Source organism: Phoenix dactylifera, chromosome 1, assembly GCF_051530095.1.
Source record: "Phoenix dactylifera cultivar Ajwa chromosome 1, Ajwa_hap1_PhDact_Kaust_v1.1, whole genome shotgun sequence".
Classification (NCBI taxonomy): Eukaryota; Viridiplantae; Streptophyta; class Magnoliopsida; order Arecales; family Arecaceae; genus Phoenix; species Phoenix dactylifera.
The window spans coordinates 52,794,404-52,815,940 of NC_143190.1; the positions used below are offsets into that span (position 1 = coordinate 52,794,404).

The following is a 21,537-nucleotide window of genomic DNA, read 5'->3' on the forward strand; positions in this document are numbered from 1 at the left end:
GAGGGGAACACGAGAAGGGTATTAAACGCTAATTAATGCGTTACCTGGGAAATCGGATCGCCAGTTGCTGCTGGTGAGGAGTGTTAGTTGAGCGGCCGCGATACGCGGGTTCTTCGAGGAGGATGCGGCCTGGGCGCGAGCGGAGACACGTGGACCTAGGGGTATACGTCACCCGGATCGTCCTGCACAAAGAATGCGATTTAAGGAGAATGACGCTTAGGAAATCGCGGGGAGATACGCCTCGGGAGCCGGAACGGCTCCGGATTCAGTGCGCCTGCATTTATTGGAGCCACCCGTATCGGAACTACCAGGGGGCCGCAGCTTGGCTATAAATACAGGTGCAGGTACGATGGAATTTGCTAAGCCGGAGCTGCAGGTTGCCATGGATCGCGGACCTCCTCCTTGGCATATGACTGAGAGACTCCTGTCGAAGGAAAGGGGAGGCGCTCCCCTTACAACTTCAGCCAACTAGCCGTTTCATCTGGGATCAACAAGGAGGGTCTCCCCGGCGGAACTCCGCTCTAGGCGTTTCATCCGGGATCACATCTCCCCTCCTTGAAGTTCAGCCTCCCGGTTGAGCTCTGCGCCGGACGCTCAATCCGGGACCGCGCCTCCATATACTCTTCCCCCTCGAATCCCTTCTCTTTCCTACCACTGGGGAAGATGGGAATATCCTTTGGAGGCGGCGTTCCCCTGGGGGCAGCGGGAGCTTCTTCTGCGGCGGCTCCTCCTCTTTTTGGTGAGGTGCTGGATGGCGCCTCCGGTTAGAAGCACCCACTTCTGGTGGGACTGCAGCCGCCCTGGGTTGAGGGTTTGGGTCCCCACCTCTTCTTTACTTTCTTTACTCCCTAATTCCCCTCTGGGAATTCCTTGTAATCACACGAGCACGCCACTGTAACCAGAAATTATTGAAATGAAAAGTATTGCACCTTTTTAAATTGTCTTTCTGGCCTTGTTGTTCTACTGGTAATACATCCGCAGGTTAGCGGAATTCCAGCCCCTTGGAATTTCTCGGCCATCTAGGGCTTCCAACTGGTAGGAGCCAGGTCGGTTTACCCAACGAACTTTATACGGGCCTTCCCAATTTGGCGCTAGCTTCCCACCTTCCGTAGGTTGAGATGCCTTAGCTCGCCTCAGCACCAGATCTCCAATTCTGAAAAGCTTCGGTCGGACTTTGGAGTTGTAATATCGGGCCACCCTCTGCTGATACATTGCCATCCGTACCTGAGCCATTTCCCTTGCCTCTTCCAAGAGATCCAAGTTCCCTCGGAGTTGCTCTGAATTGGCCTCGGGTCGGTGCGCGGCCACCCGAGGCGAGGGGAGTCCGAGCTCCACGGGGGCAACGGCTTCCGTGCCATAGGTTAGGCTGAAAGGCGTCTCTCCAGTAGGAGTCCGTTGTGTGGTCCGATACGCCCAAAGGACATTCTCGAGTTCCTCGACCCAAGCTTGCCCCGTCCGGCCGATCCGCGCTTTGATACCTTGGAGGATTGTCCGATTTGTGACCTCGGCCTCGCCGTTGGTTTGGGGATGCGACACGGATGTGAACCGATGCTCGATCCCAAATTCCTCGCAGAAGTCCCGGAAGTGCTTGTTATCAAACTGTCGACCGTTATCCGAGATGAGGACCCGAGGTACTCCAAATCGGACAATGATGTTCTTCTTCACGAACTTCCGGACTTGTGCCTCCGTGATGGTGGCCAGTGGCTCTGCCTCCACCCACTTGGTGAAGTAGTCGATGGCGACAATCAAAAATTTCCGCTGGGCCGAAGCGACGGGGAATGGTCCGAGGATATCCATTCCCCATTGTGCGAAGGGCCAGGGCGCGGTGATTGGCGCCAAGGGGACAGAGGGGACTCTCTGGACGTTGGCGTGGCGCTGGCAGGCGTCGCATTTCCGCACGTGGTCCTTCGAGTCCTCCATCAAGGTCGGCCAATAGTAGCCTTGCCTCATGATCTTATGCGCCAAGGACCTAGCCCCCAAGTGCGATCCGCAGATGCCTTCGTGGACTTCGCCGAGGGCGTAGGCCGCTTCCGCGGGGCGGAGGCACCTTAAGAGGGGGGCGGTAAACGAGGTCCGATACAGCCTCCCTTCATAAAGTACGTAGTGGGCGGACTTCTTTACAAGCCGCCGGGCCTGATCTTCGTCTTCAGGGAGGATTCCTTCGGCGAGGTAGGCGACGAGCGGGTCCATCCAAGACGGCTCCGGATCAATTGCCATCACCGCTCCAGCCCCGTCAATGCTCGGGGCATCCAGGGTCTCCAGGTACATTGCCCTCGACAAGTTGTGCGCGTCTGCGTCCACTAGGCGGGACAACCTGTCGGCCCTGGCATTTTCGCTCCTCGGGACCTGCTGAATGTCAACACTGCCGAGGTCGGGAATGAGTGTTTGCACCTTCCGGACGTAGCTCTGCATGGTCGGGCTCCGCGCCTCGAACTCCCCTCGAACCTGCCCGACCACCAGCTGGGAGTCGGTGAAGACTTTCAGACGCCGGATGCCGAGCTCCTTGGCGAGTTTGAGTCCCGCGACTAGGGCCTCGTACTCCGCCTCATTGTTGGTCACTGAAAATCCGAACCTCAAGGCATACTCGGCTATCACTCCATCGGGATTGGTGAGGACCAGCCCAGCCCCTCCACCTTCAGGGTTCGACGACCCGTCAATGTGGAGCGTCCAGATCGGGAGATCGAGGCTGGGTGTCTCCGGCGGCTTAGGTTCCGCCTCCTGCACAGTGCACTCAGCGAGAAAGTCCGCGAGTACCTGGGCCTTGATGGCTGGTCGGGGCTGGTAGCGGATGTCGAACTCACCAAGTTCTACTGCCCACTTCACCAGCCGTCCCGCATTCTCTGGATTGCTGAGAATCTGCCGCAGTGGTTGATCGGTCAAAAGGGTGACAGAATGAGCCTGGAAATAGGGGCGAAGCCTCCTGGTCGCAGTCAGCAGCGCGAAGGCGATCTTCTCAGCCTTCGTGTACCGCGTCTCGGCATCCCGGAGGACTCGGCTGATGTAGTATACAGGCTTCTGAAGTCTTGCCTCTTCCCGAACCAGTACTGCGCTGACTGCGGTTGGGGAGACCGCCAGGTAAAGGTAGAGCATCTCCCCCTCTTGCGGCTTGGACAGCAGGGGAGGAGACGCCATGTACTCCTTGAGCTGGTCGAACGCCGCATGGCATTCGGCCGTCCAGAGGAAGTCTTTTGGGCGCTTCAACACCTTGAAGAATGGTTGGCAGCGTTCGGCCGACTTTGCCACAAATCGTCCGAGCGCGGCGACCCTTCCAGCGAGCTCCTGAACCTCCTTCACTTTGGTCGGAGGGGACATATCTTGGATGGCTTTGATCTTGTCCGGGTTGGCCTCGATCCCGCGCTGGTTGACAATGAAACCGAGGAACCTCCCGGCCGAAGCACCAAAAGCGCACTTCGCTGGGTTTAGCTTCATGCGAAACTTTCGCAAGGTGGTGAAAGTCTCCTCCAGATCTGCAATGTGCTGGTCTGCATGGCGGCTTTTTACCAGCATATCGTCCACGTACACCTCCATATTCCGGCCGATCTGCTCCTTGAAGATTTTATTGACGAGGCGCTGGTAAGTGGCGCCAGCGTTCTTCAGACCGAAGGGCATTACCTTGTAACAGTACAGCCCCCGGTCTGTTATGAAGGCAGTTTTCTCCTCGTCCTGTGGAGCCATCATTATTTGGTTGTAGCCGGAGAAGGCGTCCATAAAAGACAGTAGCTGATATCCGGAAGTCGCGTCGACCAGTTGGTCTAACCGTGGAAGCGGAAAGCTATCCTTGGGGCACGCCTTGTTCAGGTCGGTGTAGTCGACGCACATCCTCCACTTCCCGCTCGCCTTCCGGACAAGTACGACGTTTGCCAGCCACTCGGGGTAGCTCACCTCTCTTATGAAACCTGCCTCCAAGAGTTTGTCTACCTCCTGGTCGACCACCCGGATCCGATCCGGGGCACAGTGTCTCTTCTTTTGCTTTACTGGTCGGTGGGTCGGGTCGACGTTGAGGGCGTGAGAAACGACCTCCGGGTCGATCCCAGGTACATCGGCCGCCGACCAGGCAAACACATCTGCATTGGCTCGGAGGAATTCCACTAACCGGAGCCGAGCTTCCAAGTCGAGGTTGGCACCGACCCGGACCGTGCGGTCCGGGCGGCCTTCTTCGAGGGGAACTTCGATTACGCCCTCGGCCGGCTCCCCGTGCCGCAAGGCCACTTCGTCTCTGGCGTCAAGTGACTCGACGCTTAGGGCCTCCATGGGCTTCTTCCCTTTGAGAGTTGCTAGAAAACACTGCCGTGCGGTCGGCTGGTCACCTCGGACCTCTCCAATCCCGGCCGCTGTGGGGAACCGCATGAGCAAATGGTAGGTAGAAACCACCGCGCGAAGGGCGTTCAGTCCGGGTCGTCCGAGGATAGCGTTGTAGGCCGAGGGGACACGGACGACCAAGAACCCGAGCCGCACCGTGGCTTCTGCGGGTGCAATGCCCGCAGTCACAGGCAGCTCGATGACACCTTCGGCCGAGATAGCGTCTCCAGTGAATCCTATGAGGGGGGTGGATGTTTTGTGCAACAATTGTCGGGAAAAGCCCATCTTTTGGAAGGCCTCGTAATACAAAATATCAGCTGAGCTTCCACTATCCACAAGAACACGCCTTACATCATAGTCCGCCATAGTGAGAGAGATCACCATGGCGTCATCGTGGGGAGTCTGAACCCCCTTTACATCTTCATCACAAAAAGTGATTACATTTCCGACCCGCTGCCTCTTCGCGACGGCCACTCCTGATACTTCCGCCGAGCCCCCTGCGTTCCTCACGGGCCGAGAGCAGCCCCCAGTGATGGTGTGGATCACTCCCGCAACGGGTCGATTCTGCTCCCGAGGCTCCTGAGGGGCCGGGTTGGCTGGACGCGGGTCTGCGGGGGGACGTCGGTCGTTTACATATCGACCGAGACGTCCTCGGCGAATGAGAGCCTCGATCTCGTCCCGAAGCTGGAAGCAGTCTTCGGTATCGTGGCCGTGGTCTCGGTGGTACTCACAGTACGCCCGAGAAGGCTTCCTCCCAGGGATCTTCTTCATCTGCCTCGGGACCGGGAGGTCCTCCCGCCCCTTGACCTCCATGAGGATCTGGGCCCGGGGGGCCAGGAGTGGGGTGTACCGGTTGAAGCGTCGGTGCGGAGAACGAGGGCGTGTGGCGCCGTGGTTCCTTGCTGGTGACGGGCTTCTGCGCCGGCGTTGAGGCGTCGGGCTCCTCCTCTGGGGTGCCTCTTTTCGCCTTTTCTTCCCGGGCTTTAGAGGGGCTTCGGCGGCCTCCTTGTTCCGGTGGGAGGCTGCCTCCTCGGCGTCTGCATACTGGTTTGCCCGAGACAACAGCTCCGGGAAGCTCCGCGGCAGACGTTTGTCCAGGGAGAAGGTGAGTCTGCCCTTCCGGAAGCCTCGCTTCAGGGCTGAGAGAGCCACCTCCTGGCTCAAATTCCGGACCTCCAGTGTTGCCTTGTTGAAGCGGGTGAGATAATCCCGCAGGCTCTCTCCCTCGTTCTGCCGGACATCGAAGAGGGAGTCGGAGACCAGTCTTCGCCGGCTACTGACGGCGAAATGGCTGATGAAGAGACGGGTGAACTGGTGGAAGGACTGGATGGAATTAGCCTCCAGGCCGGCGAACCACGCCCTTGCCGGGCCGCGGAGGGTCGCCGGGAAGGCCTTGCAGAGGAGAGGATCCGATGCTCCATGGAGGAGCATAAGAGTCCTGAAACTCTCCACGTGGTCCCGTGGGTCCGCCGCCCCGTCGTAGGGTTCGATCGCCGGCATTTTGAACCCCGGCGGGTTTAGGGTTCGCAGGATCCTTGAGGCAAGCGCCGGCTGGGAGGAGATTTCCAAGTCGGCGAAGGGATCTTTGGAGTGGCCCTTCAGGACCTGGAGCTGTCTGTGGAGATCGTCCACCCGCCGGTCCAGGGAGCGCGACCGGTGGGTGGGAGACAAGGAGCGGCGCGAGGGGGCCGACCAACGAGCGGAATTTCCCTGAGGCTTGACAACCCTCAGATGCCTGGCTAACCCGATGATCATCCCGGGAGCAGACTAGCCGGAAGCCCCGACCGGTCGCCTCGGCTTGCGCCAGCCTTGGCCGACCAACGAGCGGAATTTCCCTGAGGCTTGACAACCCTCAGATGCCTGGCTAACCCGATGATCATCCCGGGAGCAGACTAGCCGGAAGCCCCGACCGGTCGCCTCGGCTTGCGCCAGCCTTGGCCGACCAACGAGTGGAATCTCCCGAGGCTCGGCCCTCGGATGCCTGGCTAACCCGATGATCATCCCGGGAGCAGACTAGCCGGAAGCCCCGACCGGTCGCCTCGGCTTGCGCCAGCCTTGGCCGACCAACGAGCGGAATTTTCCTGAGGCTTGACAACCCTCAGATGCCTGGCTAACCCGATGATCATCCCGGGAGCAGACTAGCCGGAAGCCCCGACCGGTCGCCTCGGCTTGCGCCAGCCTTGGCCGACCAACGAGCGGAATTTCCCTGAGGCTTGACAACCCTCAGATGCCTGGCTAACCCGATGATCATCCCGGGAGCAGACTAGCCGGAAGCCCCGACCGGTCGCCTCGGCTTGCGCCAGCCTTGGCCGACCAACGAGCGGAATTTCCCTGAGGCTTGACAACCCTCAGATGCCTGGCTAACCCGATGATCATCCCGGGAGCAGACTAGCCGGAAGCCCCGACCGGTCGCCTCGGCTTGCGCCAGCCTTGGCCGACCAACGAGCGGAATTTCCCTGAGGCTTGACAACCCTCAGATGCCTGGCTAACCCGATGATCATCCCGGGAGCAGACTAGCCGGAAGCCCCGACCGGTCGCCTCGGCTTGCGCCAGCCTTGGCCGACCAACGAGTGGAATCTCCCGAGGCTCGGCCCTCGGATGCCTGGCTAACCCGATGATCATCCCGGGAGCAGACTAGCCGGAAGCCCCGACCGGTCGCCTCGGCTTGCGCCAGCCTAGGCCGACCAACGAGTGGAATCTCCCGAGGCTCGGCCCTCGGATGCCTGGCTAACCCGATGATCATCCCGGGAGCAGACTAGCCGGAAGCCCCGACCGGTCGCCTCGGCTTGCGCCAGCCTTGGCCGACCAACGAGCGGAATTTCCCTGAGGCTTGGCCCTCGGATGCCTGGCTAACCCGATGATCATCCCGGGAGCAGACTAGCCGGAAGCCCCGACCGGTCGCCTCGGCTTGCGCCAGCCTTGGCCGACCAACGAGCGGAATTTCCCTGAGGCTTGACAACCCTCAGATGCCTGGCTAACCCGATGATCATCCCGGGAGCAGACTAGCCGGAAGCCCCGACCGGTCGCCTCGGCTTGCGCCAGCCTTGGCCGACCAACGAGCGGAATTTCCCTGAGGCTTGACAACCCTCAGATGCCTGGCTAACCCGATGATCATCCCGGGAGCAGACTAGCCGGAAGCCCCGACCGGTCGCCTCGGCTTGCGCCAGCCTTGGCCGACCAACGAGCGGAATTTCCCTGAGGCTTGACAACCCTCAGATGCCTGGCTAACCCGATGATCATCCCGGGAGCAGACTAGCCGGAAGCCCCGACCGGTCGCCTCGGCTTGCGCCAGCCTTGGCCGACCAACGAGTGGAATCTCCCGAGGCTCGGGCCTCGGATGCCTGGCTAACCCGATGATCATCCCGGGAGCAGACTAGCCGGAAGCCCCGACCGGTCGCTTCGGCTTGCGCCAGCCTTGGTCGACCAGCGAGCGGAAGAATTTCCTGAGGCCTAACCCTCGGATGCCTGGCTTAGCGCCGGAAGAATTCCCTGAGGACTAACCCTCGGATGCCTGGCCTAGCGCCGGAAGAATTCCCTGAGGACTAACCCTCGGATGCCTGGCCTAGCGCCGGAAGAATTCCCTGAGGACTAACCCTCGGATGCCTGGCCTAGCGCCGGAAGAGTTGCCTGAGGCCTAACCCTCGAATGCCTGGCTCAGCGCCGGAAGAGTTTCCTGAGGCCTAACCCTCGGATGCCTGGCTTAGCGCCGGAAGAATTTCCTGAGGCCTAACCCTCGGATGCCTGGCTTAGCGCCGGAAGAATTTCCTGAGGCCTAACCCTCAGATGCCTGGCTTAGCGCCGGAAGAGTTTCCTGAGGCCTAACCCTCGGATGCCTGGCCTAGCGCCGGAAGAGTTTCCTGAGGCCTAACCCTCGGATGCCTGGCTCAGCGCCGGAAGAGTTTCCTGAGGCCTAACCCTCGGATGCCTGGCTTAGCGCCGGAAGAATTTCCTGAGGCCTAACCCTCGGATGCCTGGCTTAGCACCGGAAGAATTTCCTGAGGCCTAACCCTCGGATGCCTGGCTTAGCGCCGGAAGAGTTTCCTGAGGTTTAACCCTCGGATGCCTGGCCTAGTGCCGGAAGAACTTCGGGAATCAAAAGTCAGCAAGAAGCAACCAAGAGCTAAAAAAAAAAAAGAGGACGAGGGCGAGATGAAGAAATATTCAACGTGCATTAATTTTCAGGGCCGAGGCCCATACAATTGGGCAAAACGCCGACATACAAAAATAAAAAAGACAATGGAAGGTACAAGAGGTCAGCTTGGAGGAACTCCCGAGTCGGGAACGCCGGGCTCGTCCGCGGGAGGTAGGGAAGCAGCAGGAGAACCAGCAGGCGATGGCGCCGGAGAGGAGTCCAGGAGGGAGATCTCGCTCAGGTCAACTTCGGGATACTTAGCCGACACCCTTGCCAGGCCCTCCTCGAAGCCCAAGGTGAAGGCTTCGGCCCCCGCGTCCGACGCGTCATGGACAAACTCGTCAGACTGGCGATAGGTCCGCACTGCCTCCGACATATCATGGGCGAACTCGGCGGACTGGCGATAAGCCTCTACCGCCTGACGCCCGATTTCCGCCCTCTTCTCGGCCAGCTCCGCCTCAGCTCGCTCCATAATCTGAGCCTTGGCCTCCAAGACCTTCGCCACAATCCGGCCTTCGGCCTCAGAGGAGACCCTCAGCAGATCAGCCTGAGCCTCTTTATACTTCGCCTCGGTAGCAACCCGAGCGGCCTCGGCTTCCTTCAGGCGCGAACGGAGCTCTTGGACGTCCGTGCATGACTTCTCCAGGGCCGACTCCAGTTCGCCTAGTTTGGCTTCAAAAGAGCGGATTCGGTCGCAGGCGTTGTCGGCAGACCACTGGGCCTTCTCCCACCGCTCTCGATAGTCCGCGATCTTCCGGGATTGCTTTTCAGCCCGTTCCTCCGCCTTCTTGACCCTGCTTTCGAGGCCCGAGGCGGCTTTGAGTTGCTCCCGAGCCTCTGACAGTTGCTCCTCCAGGGCGGCGAAGCCGAGTGCCCGCTCTTCGGCCTCCCGGAGCCTCGCCTCGAGGTCCCCGGTCGTCCTGCCTGCCGCAGCCCGGCCTCCCTCTTCCATTGCTTTCAGCCGGTCCTCGGCCTTCGCCAAAAGCCCCGCCTGTTCCTTGTAGCACTCCTCCAGACGGATCATGTACTGGGCGAGCTAAGAAATAGGAAAAATAAGGGAGTCAGGCGGAGAACAACAGAGCCAATAAATGGTGAAAGACGGCCAGAAGAACACTCACCGACATGAGACAGACGCAGCTGGCGGCCCCAACGTCAGAGACATCCAACTCCCGGACCCGCCGACGGTCCTTCTCCAGCAACACTGTTTCGATGAGATTTCGGGCGCCATCGGTAGTGAAGGCAGACCCCGATTTCTCCCCGGAGCCGGATGGTGGTTCTGCAGCCTTACCCTTATCCATCGCCTGGGGAAGAGTCCGACTGATCGCGCTCGGGGCGGGGGTCGCCCCAGGAATTGATAGGGTCCCGCTCGGCCGGGGCCTCGGCGCGTCCCTCCTCGAGTCATCAGGAGCCGACCGAGTCGAAGGCCGGGTTGGGGACCGATCACGTCCGACCCGTCCGTCTTGAGCAGGCTCAGGTGGCACCTCCGGAGTAGCGGCAACCTTACCACCGGAGGGCTGATACAGCGTCAGCTGCCGGTCGGTGCCCACGACATCTCCCTGACCGGTGGGCCCGGACTCGTCGGTCGGCATCGGAGGTATCTCCTTACGGGACTTCTTCGCCGGTGGGGCCCCGCTCGGAAGAGCTCGTTTCCTCCTCCGGACTGCTTCCAGCAGGGACGCCCTACCAACAGCCTTCGACTTCACCGACCGCATGACGTCGTCGACCTCTGCAAGAAGGACGGGATGGTCAGGGACTGAGAAACCGAAAGGAAGAAGGAACGAAAGAGAAGAAAAGAGCTAAAGAAACGATGGCGGACTCACGGTCGGTGGGGACCGAGCTCAAACCGACGTTCACCAAGGTATCCTCAGAAATGAGGCGGCCCACCGGGGGAAGCTGGCCCTCGGCGACCAACCCCTTCAAGGCGGCGACGCCCTCGGATTCCTCCCTCGACAACTTCGACAGGCCAATTGGGGACTTCGCCGGCGTCCCCCAGATTGCCCTGATTTCCCAGGAGGGGTCTGCATCAACGAAAAAGAAGCGCTCCTTCCAGTGGTGAATGGAGGTAGGACCCTCCTTGACAAGGCCGCACCCTCGCCGCACTGCGAAGCACCACCACCCTTTGTCCTGGGGGTGGCCGCTCAGGCCGTAGAGCTCCCAGAAAACGTTCAAGGTGGCGGGAATCGCATGCAAGCGACAGAGAACCTGGAAGACCGTCAGAGCACGCCACGAGTTCGGCACCAGTTGCGTCGGTGCCATTCCTAAACCCCGGAGCACCTGTAAGACTAGGTCTGAAGGGGGAAAGCGGAACCCGGCTTGGAGGATGCCCTCATTGATGGCGATCTTCCCTCGGGGAGGATGAGACATCCTCTCCTCAGGCCCTGGGAGCGTGACATTGCAGGCCTCGGGAAGGTGGTACCGAGCCACAAATCCGTCTAAGTCCTCGGCGACCAGTTTTGACTTGATGCTATCTGCTCCCACTTCGCCCATCCCTAATGGCCAATCTACGGTCAGGACGGGGTCAAGAAGGAGGGAAAGGCCGGAACGACTGGGGTGCACTAGTACAAAAAGAAAAAGTATGAAGAGCTCAAAGTAGAAGAGTGGGAAACTCACTTGAAGAGGAGGAAGAACGGCTCCGAGAGCGTCAAAGGAAAAGCAAGCGAACGTTTCGGCGGCAACAATGGTAGCGCAAAGGAGAAACTCGAAAATGTCCGTAAAGAAGAAGACGGACGGGGGAGGGCCCCCGATTAAATAGGCGAAAGGGCAAGTGACACCTCGATGACGCCAGAAGACGCCTGGCCGCCGAAGGGTCGCTCGCACCCCAAAGGCGAATCGACACCATTAAGGAAGGATGTCCGCCGAAATCCTCAGGTTGCCAGGTCAGCAGCAACCGCCATACGCCATAAAGAAGGCGGGAAGCTTGAAGCGCGCGCGCCTCTCCGAAGGATGGCGGCAATCTCGAAACATCACTCCCTTCACCTGTTCCCCTTCTGGTTCCAGGCTCGGAAGTGGGGGGCTACTGTTATGGGGGAATTGAGCCGCCATGCCCCACGTGATCGGCACGCGTATCCAGGAAAGCTACAGCTGCCCTATGATCCAGCACTCCGACCCCGAGTCGGACCTCCTCGGCTCCGCAGCCCGACCCCGGGTCGGCTGCCCTATGATCCAGCACTCCGACCCCGAGTCGGACCTCCTCGGCTCCGCAGCCCGACCCCGGGTCGGCTGCCCTATGATCCAGCACTCCGACCCCGAATCGGAGATCTTTTGATAACGACAGGCTATTCTCCAGAGGCACGCCGCGGCCTCCTGCTCCACTACTCCCTGCAACGGCTGTACCCGATGCTGCCCACGATCTCCTGTATCGACCGTACAAAGCGGAGCTCCACTACGCCCTGCCATGACCGTACCCGGCGCTGCTCCACGACGCCCCGTAACGGCCATGTCAGTGGCCATTCTATCGTGCCCCACGACGACAAACCCCCCTGAGAGACCTCCCAGCCAGGGATATATGCGGCTGGGGGGAGAAGGGGGGGTGGTAAGCAATACCTCCCAGAGCACTCTCTCCCACTTGTGATTATCATCTCTCCTCCTCCAATCTCCTCTGACTTGACCGTCGGAGGGCCATCACCACCCTGGTGGTGGTGCAAGGCTTGTTTGCAGGTTCCTTGGCGGAAGGTGGAGCGCAACCAGCACCAACCAAGACAACTCAGGCGGAACCCCGTTCACACCGTCGTGTCAATCGTTCTCGGTTTGGACCACCAGCAACAGCTATTAATTTGATTAAAATAGTGGGAGAAAACTTTAGACTAAAGTCCAAGTCTTTAGGATTAAATAAATCATATACTGATTAGTTGGGTTTTTCCTTTATTTTTCAGATATGGCTAACTCATTGTCCCTCCGAACACTATTAGACAATGATAAGCTTAATGGACCTAACTTCGATAGCTGGTATCGAAAGATGAAAATAGTATTAGAGCATGAGCGGATCCTGTATGTGATATCGGATCCTGCACCTGAGGAACCTGCAGCCAATGCACCACGTGCAATCAGAGACGCTTATCAGAAGTGGCTCAACGATCGCACTACAGTGCGTTGCATCATGAGGGCCTCGATGAATGATGAGTTTAGTCGTAAATTCGAGGAAGCGCAGCCAGTGGAAATCCTTCAAATGTTGAAGGAGTCTTTCGGCACACCTGATGATGTGGAACGACATAAGACCTCCTGCTCTATATTCAATGCCCGCATGAGGGAAGGGGCATCGGTCACCGATCATGTATTGTACATGGTCGAACAAATCGATCGCCTAAGTAAACTTGGCTTTCCTTTGCACGAGCAATTGGGCAAGGATGTCATTTTGAATTCACTTCCCAAGTCCTGCCTGACCTTCCTTAGTCATTATAGAATGACTAAACCTGAAGTATCCTATCATGGTTTGCTAGGTTTACTGCAGACCTATGAAAAGGATCACCAACTCAAAAAGGAGTCGGTGAATGTGGTAGGTGGGACTTCTGCAGGACTTTCTTCCTTTAAGAAAGGAAAGAAGAAGAAGGTGCAGAAAGCTCGTGCTGGGGTCTCTAAGCCCAGCCAGACTAAAAAGCGTAAAGCCGATAAGAGCAAGGCAGAGTGCTTCTTCTGTAAGAAGATAGGTCATTGGAAGCGGAACTGTCCGGCTTACATAGCGTCCCTTGATCCAAACAGGCCTAAGAAGAAAAAGCAGCAAACAGTTGCTGCACAAGGTAATTATATGATAACACCTTGTAATTTTTCAATTTATGATTCTACCACTTGGGTATTGGATACCGGAAGTCCAATTAATATTTGCAATTCGTTGCAGGGACTTCAAGTTAGTAGAAGATTCAAGAATGACGAGAGATTCCTGAACGTTGGAGATGGAAGATCAGTTCCAGTCCTAGCTTTAGGAGTCATTCAGCTTGTTTTTGAATCTAGAGTAGTCATATTAGATGATTGTCATTATTGTCCAACATTTTTAATGAATGTCATCTCTGTAGGCCTTTTGGCCAAAAATGGTTATTGTTTATCAATAAAAGAAAATTTTTGTGATATCATTTTGAATGGTATTAAAATTTTTCGTGGACAATTGAAATATGGCATTTATACTCTATCACTGCCGGTGAATGTAATGTACACCTCTAATAAACGCCCTAAGTTAGATAATGTCAATGAAGCCTATTTGTGGCATTGCCGGTTAGGTCACATAAATAAAAACAGGATAAACAGGTTAGCCCAACAGGGCATTTTAGAAATCAATGATTGTGAATCATTGCCAACTTGTGAATCCTGTCTTCTGGGTAAGATGACCAAGTCACCTTTTTCTGGAAAGGGTGAACGAGCCAGCGATGTTCTTGGCCTCATACATACTGATGTATGTGGACCTATGAACGTAAGTGCCAAAGGTGGTTATGCCTACTTCATAACCTTCACAGATGACCTATCCAGGTATGGGTATATCTATCTGATGAAGCATAAGTCGGAATCATTTAAAATGTTCAAACAATTTCGTAATGAAGTAGAAAAATAGACTGGAAAGAGTATTAAGATCCTTTGGTCAGACCGAGGAAGAGAATACCTTTTCGGTGATTTCTTGACTTATCTAGAGGAGAATGGGATTCTCTCACAATGGACCCCTCCAGGAACACCTCAGCACAATGGTGTATCCGGAAGGAGGAATCGAACTCTGTTAGACATGGTTCGATCCATGATGGGGTTTACTAGTCTGCCTGTATCTTTTTGTGGTTATGCTTTAGAGTCTGCGTGTATAATACTAAATAAGATTCCAAGTAAGTTTGTTGAGAAGACTCCATATGAGATATGGACTGGGCGTAAGCCGATACTTTCATATCTTAGGGTTTGGGGATGTCCGGCTTATGTTAAACGTTCTCAAACTGACAAACTTGGTCCTAGATCCGATAAGTGTTATTTTGTAGGGTACCCCAAGGAAACTAGGGGTTATTACTTCTACCTTCCTAATGAACAAAAGGTGTTCGTAGGACTTAAGGCAACCTTTTTGGAAAAAGAATTCCTTAGTGAAGGAATTGTTGCCTCTAAGGTTGAACTTAATGAAGCTCAGCAGATGGAAGATTTAACACAAACTACTGAACCGACAGAACCGGATTCGATTAGATCAAACCCGGAGCCCAATGTAGAAGCACCATTAAGGCGATCAAGTAGAGTACCGCGTCAAGTGGACAGATACTACGGTTTCTTGGTCCAAGATGCAGATCCTATTGAGCTTGATGAGAACAATGAGGATCCGATTACCTATATGGATGCTATGCAAAGGTCCGACTCTGAGTTATGGCTTAATGCCATGAGATCTGAAATGAAATCCATGGAAATCAATAGTGTATGGACACTAGTTGATCCACCCGAAGGGATAAAACCCATAGGGTGCAAATGGATCTTCAAAAGAAAGAGAGGCGCAGACGGAAAGGTGGAGACATATAAAGCCCGTCTGGTTGTCAAGGGGTATCGTCAACGTTATAGTATCGATTATGACGAGACTTTTTTTCCTGTGGCAATGCTAAAATCTATTCGGATCATGCTAGCTATAGCAGCATATATGGATTATGAAATCTGGCAAATGGATGTGAAAACAGCTTTTCTAAATGGAGAGCTGGAAGAAGAGGTGTATATGATACAACCTGAGGGTTTCACATCCATAGACGAGTCCAAAGTATGCAAGCTACAAAAGTCTATTTATGGACTTAAGCAAGCTTCTCGAAGTTGGAACATACGTTTCGATAAAACTATCAAAACATATGGCTTCGTTAAGAACGAAGAAGAACCTTGTGTCTACAAGTGGGTTAACGGTTCAGTGATCACATTTCTTGTGTTGTATGTGGATGACATTCTCTTAATTGGGAATGACATTCCTGCATTACAAAATGTGAAACTCTGGCTGTCATCACAGTTCTCCATGAAGGATCTGGGAGAAGCATCCTACATCCTAGGGATGAAAATCTATAGAGATAGATCTAAGAGGTTGCTTGGATTGTCCCAATTCACGTACATCGACACTATGTTGAAGCGGTTCAACATGGAGAATTCCAAGAAGGGCTATCTTCCGATAGGCCAAGGAATTTCTCTCTCTAAGAAAGATTGTCCGACAACTTTCGAAGAGAGAGAGTGTATGAGTAGAATCCCATATGCTTCTGCAATAGGTTCTATCATATACGCCATGACATGTACAAGACCGGATGTTGCTTACTCACTAGCAGTAGCGAGTAGGTATCAGTCTGATCCGGGTGAGAACCATTGGAAGGTGGTGAAAACCATTCTTAAGTATTTAAGAAATACTAAGGACCAATGGTTAATCTATGGAGAATCTGACTTAAAACTTGTGGGGTTTACAGACTCTAGTTTTCAGTCAGACCATGATGACAGTAAGAGTATGTCAGGATTTGTGTTTACCCTGAATGGAGGAGCAGTCTGCTGGAAAAGTTCCAAGCAGCATTCAGTAGCCGATTCCGTATGCGAAGCAGAGTATGTTGCTGCATCAGATGCGGCAAAGGAAGCTGTTTGGATCAAGAAGTTTGTAAATCAACTTGGTGTTGCTCCCTCAATCAATGGTCCAGTTCTTTTGTATTGTGACAATACTGGAGCCATTGCACAAGCAAAGGAGCCAAAGTCTCACCATAGAACCAAGCACATTCTGCGTCGCTACCACCTTGTACGAGAGATTGTGGAACGAGGTGACGTCAATCTTCAGAAGATCGATGGAAAGGAGAACCTAGCTGACCCATTCACTAAAGCCCTTTCTGTAAAGGAGTTCGATTATCACAAATCGAAGATGGGTATAAGATACTGTACAAATTGGCTTTAGTCCAAGTGGGAGTTGTTGGAAATTGTGTCCCAAAGCCAATTTTTAATTGTAAGAAATTAGATTATGTATATATTTTATTAAAATGAATAAAAATTTATTCTGGCAATTTTCTATTCATCACAAGTGTTACATCTTCAAATTGAACTCCTGTGTATTGTGATGAAGTCCTTAGGACTAATTTAGTGGATAAAAGAGGTTTTATCATTTAGTCCTTAAACCAGTTCGCGACCAAATGATGAGCTGTCAATTGGACGATAGCTATATCAAGTATAGGTCGTTGTGTGTCATTTAGTTGGTTGTCCTCTTAAACCAAGGAGTGTGGAGACACTGTATGGCATACAGGTGAGATGTAGGAGTACATCATCACTGAACAGTGACTCACCTGCGTAGCACTCCACTGTCGGGAGTTAGCTCGCAAAGCGTGTGGACATAAGTACCTCATAGACCTGAGATTGTCACGGTGACTTGCAAGCAACTCACTGTACTTAGGCACTGGATGACCTGAATTTCTAATTCAGGGATCAGAAGGATGCTGGGTGCAGTCAAGTACTCGCGAAGTCTGTGTATGAGTCAAGATGGGATTGACCGCTCCAGATTTTAGGAGTTGATGTCTCATTGTATTTCAATTCAGTAAAACCTTGGCCAGGATAAACCAAGTGATAGGTCACTTGATTTGATTATTTGAAATACACTATGGATGACCGGACCCAGAGGTCGACAGTCCACTCTGAGGTCATCTTGAGCATCGATGGTCATAGGGATGAATTATGCAACAACCATACGTCTAGGTTCTTGAATGTTGCTTTGCATATTCGACCTATCCGGACGTCGGGTATCATTGCTAGATGGTCACCTCGATTAGTGCATGGAGTAGTCCATGTACTACCGGCTTAGTGTTCGAACCTATCGGAGTCACGCACATTAGTCAAACTAAGTAAGAAGGTCTTGACCCAATTTAATTAAGAATTAAATTGTGGGTCATTTGGAATTTGGTTCTGTCTATGTTCAGCTAGCACTGAACATGAGGTACATGCTAAATTTCATAGATGAACAACTAATTAAGTCTGTATTTCGGGTCAATCAAGTTTCAATTAATGTAATTGAACTTGATCAGGACTCAATTGTTGAGATTGGATTTAATTGAGTCTAAATTAGTGTAATTGGGCTCGATCATGATTTAATTGGGATTTAATTTCGTATTTGTTCTGATCTAAGTCGGACTTGGATCGAGCCGAAACTGGACCTAATTGTATCTCTCATGAGTCGGACTCATGTGGAATTTTTTCGGATCAAAAATCATTCAAATGGGCTGTCAATTTGGTTTAGAACCAAATAAGCTTGCTTTATTACAAAATGGGCTAACCCATTTCCTATTTGGCTAATCCCATTTGAATGGTGAACGGCTGACTTGTTTTAAACTCCTGTGGACTCATGGACCCTTAAGCTCATGGACCCTTAAGAGATGCTTGTGAGCCGCGATGGAAAGGAAACGCCTGGGAGCAAAAACAGAGTCTTCTCCGTCCTTGGTTCAACGCCACGCCGTGCCACCATCCGGACTCCGTTCGGCTTGCCGTCTGGACCGGAATGTTCGGTTTTGAACCGGCTACATTTCGGTTCATTTAGATTTTCGAAATCAGGCACGTTTTCATGGATTCACTAGTTTTTTTTCAACCGTTTGTTTTGAAACAAACGTTATGAAATTCATCATGAATGAATTCTTTAATGCTTGGCCAATAACGCCTCTTAACTCCTCTCAGTGTTGGCCTATTTGTAGGCCACCGTATCCTCTTGAAGATGGAGAGGAAGAGAATTTTCTTGAGAAGAAATTGTCAGACAGAGAAGGAGATTTGATTCTGTGGAGAAGAAGAAGAAGAGAGAGGAAGGAGTCCTTTCTCTCTGGTGGTTTGGAGTTCGGCCCAGATCCGGTGTCCTCTCCTCCCTTCCATTCCCTCTGTGATCAGGATCAAGAGACGGGCATCTGTGGCTTAGGCGTGCTGTGAAGAAACGGGAGAAAAGAAACCGAAGAAAGAAAGAAAGAGAAGAAAGAAAGAAAGAGAAAAGGGAAGGTCCTTTTTCTGGATTTCTTTTCTTCCAAGGGTCCTTTTTTACAAAAGATTGTTTTGCACGAGTAAAAACATCATCCAACCTTCTTGCGAAGTTTGACGTGCGTGCGAAGTAGAGGGCTTGCAGATCCAGGCCTCGCAGAGCTACTTTCAGGGATCTAGATCCGGATCCAGATCCAGATTACCTTGACCAACTTCCGCTGCGGGCTTGAGGTAATTTTACATAAAAGTTAAATTTAATATATTTATAATTGTTATAAATAAAATAAAAAAAACTTTAAAACTGATTTTTCATGCCTGGCGTTCGATTTTATCGGACAACTTGAAGGAAATTTTTCCTTCAAAGGAGGGGCCTGTCGTCTGGTTCGGGACAGGGATCTTCTTCTCCGATCTTGGACCATGGGAAGGTGGTGGATCTGTTGAGAGCTGCGATCCAAGGGGATGTTTCGGCATCAGGGGAAGGAGTGATCTCTGTACACGCAGTGATTAGCCCAGTGAGAGTGGGCCAAAATTCTTCTTAATGTTTGAATGAAGATACTCGCTTGGAATTGTAGGGGGGCAGCCAAGCCGTCCTTCTTGTCGTCATTTAAGAGATTGATTCAGCTTCATGGCCCGGATATCTGTTTTCTTTGTGAAACCCGAGTATCGGAAGATGGGTTGCGTCGAGTGCAGCGGCGCTTGGCAGTTGATTGGGAATCGTATGCAGTTGAGTCTCGGAGCTTGTCTGGGGGCATCCTAGTGTTATGGAGGCGGGGGATAGCTTCCGTAGATATCATCTGCAATTGTTCTGAGCAGGTTGTGATGGTAATTTCGGAACCACATAATCCTTCTTAGGTTTTGTGTGGAGTTTATGCCAGCACTGACTACCGGACTAGGAGAGTATTTTGGGACGAGCTGACGAGTCTATTGACCCAGCGAGTGCCGACTATGGTGGTAGGTGATTTTAACTGTATCTTAAGCCCCAGTGATAAGAGAGGAGGCAGAGCCTACTCAGAGTCTGTGGACAAAAGAGAGTTTCGGGAGGTTTTGGAGAGGAATGGACTGGTGGACCTTGGCTTCTCTGGATCTCGATTCACTTGGTGCAACAATCAGCTTGGGCAGGCTAGAGTGTGGGAGCGGATTGATAGGGCACTTGCTTCTCTAGACTGGGTTCAACGTTTTCCATCCTATCAGGTTAGTCATGTAGCTTGGATTGCATCGGATCATTGCCCTCTTTTGATCTCCACAGTGTCGGGGTCCACACATCGTAGCCCTTTCCGCTTTGAGAAGCTATGGTTGTCATACCCCCAGTCTTGGGATGTGGTCAGGGAGGCCTGGGGTATGCCAGTACGGGGTGATGTTATGCAGAGGGTGTCGCATCGGCTGGAGCTTACCAAGCGGCGCCTTCATCGATGGAACCGTGAGGTCGTCGGCAATGTTTTTCGGAGATTAGAGGCGGTAGAGGCCCAGATAGTGGATTTCCAGGGGCGGGAGGATCGGGGAGAGGAGCTTACGGTGGCAGATATGGCAGACTTACGGTGATCTCGAGCTACCCATCATTCCTTGCTTCGCCAGCAGGAGATCTTTTGGAGATAGAAATCCAGAGTACAGTGGGTTAAAGATGGTGACCGGAACACCAGCTTCTTCCACCGGTCGACAGTCATTAGAAGGTAGAGGAACATGATTCGCTCCTTGCGGGTTGGGGCAGGTCAGCGGGTGGAGGAGGATGCTGCAGTGAGACAGGTGTTAGTGGAGTTCTTCAGATCGAGGTGGATGGAGGATGATGGATCACATGTTACAGGTCAGCTCCCCAGGTCGGGGGTTAGTATTGAGGAGACTGAAAATGCAGCTTTGATTCGGCCCGTGTCAGAGATGGAGGTAAAGGAGGCGGTATGGAGTCTGGCTGAGGATAAGGCCCCAGGGCCGGACGGATTCCCACACTTCTTCTTTCGGAGGTATTGGTACATCATTCAGAGGGGAGTGGTGGAGGCAGTACAGCTTTATTTTAGTCGGTCGGTGATGACGAATGAGTGGAAGGCCATCTTTATAACATTGATACCGAAGCATCCGGATGCTTCAGAGTCGAGTCATTATAGACCCATTAGTTTATGCACTACTATGTACAAGGTGGTCGCGAGGATCATGGTGGAGAGGATGAAAGATATGCTACTGAGGATCATGAGTCAGGAGCAGGAAGCTTTTGTGGGAGGGAGGAGTATTTCTGATAACATTTTGCTAGCTCAGGAGATGATGGGGGACCTAGTGCGAGCCTCGAGGAGGCGATGCTTGATGGCAGTGAAGTTGGACATGGAGCGTGCCTACGACCGGATACGGTGGGATTTTCTTTGGCGGGCGCTGGAGAGCTTTGGGTTCCACCAGATTTGGATTGACTGAATTTTGGGATGTGTGCAGAGGCCCAGTTTTTCCATTTTGATCAATGGCACACCATCGCCGTCCTTTCGAGCTACTATGGGTCTTCGTCAGGGATGTTCTCTATCTTCGTATCTATTTATTATTTGTTCTGATATACTCTCTCGTGCCTTGCATACTGCTTGTGGGAACCGGGAGTTGGTCGCCTATAGTCCAGCCCCCGGCGCTCCCATTTCTCATCTAATGTTTGCAGATGACTGCCTCTTGCTCACCAGGGCGAGAGAGACTGATGCGAGAGCCCTTCGGAGGGTTTTGACAGAGTACTGTGAGATGTCTGGGCAGAGAGTCAATCTCCAAAAATCAGCCATACATTTCAGTCCGAGCACGGAGCGGAGGGTGCGACGGAAGGTTAGGGCGATTCTGGGGATGCAGGAGGAGGAGGGGGGCCTGGTTTACCTGGGGGTCCCCCTTACAGGGAGGAGGTTGCGGGTGGCGGAGTGCTCTATCTCGGTGGAGAGGGTGCGGACCAGACTCGAGGGTTGGAGAGCGTCCTCACTCTTTATGATGGGCAGATTGACGCTGATCAGGTCAGTTCTATGTTCTATGCCTATTTATTTGATGGCACACACTGTTGTGCCGAAGACGGTACTGGAGGGGATTGAGAGGCTCATGAGGAGGTTTTTGTGGGATTCTCGTGGGGGAGGTCGCGGAGTACATCTGATGGCCTGGAAGAGAGTATGCTTGTCTCTGCGGGAGGGTGGCTTAGGGGTGCAGTCACTCCAGGCGCGGCGCGAGGCTCTACTGGCACGACGAGCAGTACAGGTTGTTTTGGAGCCGCATGGTTTTTGGAGCCA

General features: G+C 53.4%; 2 protein-coding genes across 2 annotated transcripts; one reads left to right on the forward strand and one right to left on the reverse strand.

Annotated features, from left to right (window-relative positions):
• Positions 1 to 9,492: 9,492 nt before the first annotated feature.
• LOC149768747 (uncharacterized) lies at positions 9,493 to 11,364 on the reverse strand. The gene is made up of 2 exons (XM_089925472.1): positions 10,252 to 11,364; positions 9,493 to 10,157 (listed from the first exon to the last, which is right to left on the reverse strand). Exons 1-2 carry the CDS (start codon positions 10,916 to 10,918, stop codon positions 9,493 to 9,495), a joined length of 1,332 nt encoding a protein of 443 aa, XP_089781598.1. The 5' UTR covers positions 10,919 to 11,364.
• A 7,897-nt stretch (positions 11,365 to 19,261) lies between these two features.
• Positions 19,262 to 19,855, forward strand: LOC148715387 (uncharacterized). Its single transcript, XM_088709931.2, has one exon. It carries the CDS (start codon positions 19,262 to 19,264, stop codon positions 19,853 to 19,855), a length of 594 nt encoding a protein of 197 aa, XP_088566057.2.
• Positions 19,856 to 21,537: the final 1,682 nt, after the last annotated feature.